We start from the raw sequence: 1,173 nt of genomic DNA, 5'->3' as shown, positions 1-1,173 counted from the left end.
TGCAACTTTTTGCAGTATGAATTCAAACCCTTTTGGTTTCAACTTTGCCTTTCATCCCCACCAGGGATGATAAAACACATACTATTTTCTTATTTGTTTCGTATTTTACTCACCTGAAGTGCAGTTTTCTCCTTCATAATCCTCTGTGCATGCGCAAAGGTAGTTTTCACCATTTTTGAAGCACGTTCCACCGTTTTTGCAAGGACTGCTTGCACATGGATCAACTTTCGTAAATATAGAAAAACGTAAATTATAAGCATGTAATTACATAAATTCAATCACACATACGCACACACACACAAAAACAAAAACATATATACACATACACACGTATACATAATATTACGTAAGCTGTGATGGAGAAGGTGGATGTAATGGTAGAATCGTTAGCGCGTCGGACAAAATGCCTACCTGAATTTTCTTCTGCTTTAAAGTTCATCTCTTCGACGTCGATAAAATAAGTACCAGTTAAATACTGGGGTGTATGTAATTGGCTTGCCCCTTCTCCTTAAAAATTTACCAGTCTTGAACCTTGCAACAGACCAGTGTTCCATCAGGGATAGGTTGTGCTCCCGGTCAGTTACGCGACTTGGAAACCGGTTAGCCAACCTCAAGAAAAACAAACTGGGGTTTAAATAGAACTACCTATCGCTGAAACGCTAAAAGTACCACAGTTCTTTTCTGTTCCTCGATTCAAAAGATTTACAATGGGAAATACACAAACATGGTATTATCGCCCCTCACGACTCGAAAATATTTTGGGTTGTGCTTAATCAAATGATGCCAATATTGTAAACCAACCTTTTGAACAATCACGACCTTCAAATCCATCTTGACATGTGCAATTATATGTGCTGTGATCATGTGAACAATTTCCTCCGTTTTTACATGGGTTGCTTTTGCATGGATTTTTTTCTGTAAAGTGTACAAAAATAAAGATAAAAATGAAGTAACACGCGGTATTTGTTTAATTAATTAATTCTTTTCGTACCGAAAAAACAAAACAAACCCAAAACAAACAGACAAAATAAAGATAAAAATAAAACAAAGGAACCCAAATACAAATATACTCAAAAACATATATATATTCTGTGGAAGAGCGTAGGCTCGAAACATTAAAGACTTTTTCAATTCCCGAGCGTTATACTAATACATCTATTTGTTTTCTACACC

General features: G+C 35.9%; 1 protein-coding gene across 1 annotated transcript in view; it reads right to left on the bottom strand.

Annotated features, from left to right (window-relative positions):
• Positions 1-105: 105 nt before the first annotated feature.
• Positions 106-1,173, bottom strand: part of LOC128247368 (matrilin-2-like) — an 11,987-nt gene continuing 10,919 nt past the window's right edge. The window contains exons 7-8 of the mRNA XM_052966738.1: positions 802-915; positions 106-224 (exon numbers count right to left, since the gene is read on the bottom strand). Of these exons, the coding sequence (XP_052822698.1) occupies positions 106-224; positions 802-915 (233 nt within the window). The remainder of the gene's footprint in view (positions 225-801; positions 916-1,173) is intronic.

The sequence above is a fragment of the Octopus bimaculoides genome, chromosome 3, assembly GCF_001194135.2.
Source record: "Octopus bimaculoides isolate UCB-OBI-ISO-001 chromosome 3, ASM119413v2, whole genome shotgun sequence".
Classification (NCBI taxonomy): domain Eukaryota; kingdom Metazoa; phylum Mollusca; class Cephalopoda; order Octopoda; family Octopodidae; genus Octopus; species Octopus bimaculoides.
The sequence above is the reverse complement of the archived record's forward strand: the minus strand, read 5'-3'. Positions and strand labels throughout refer to the sequence as shown.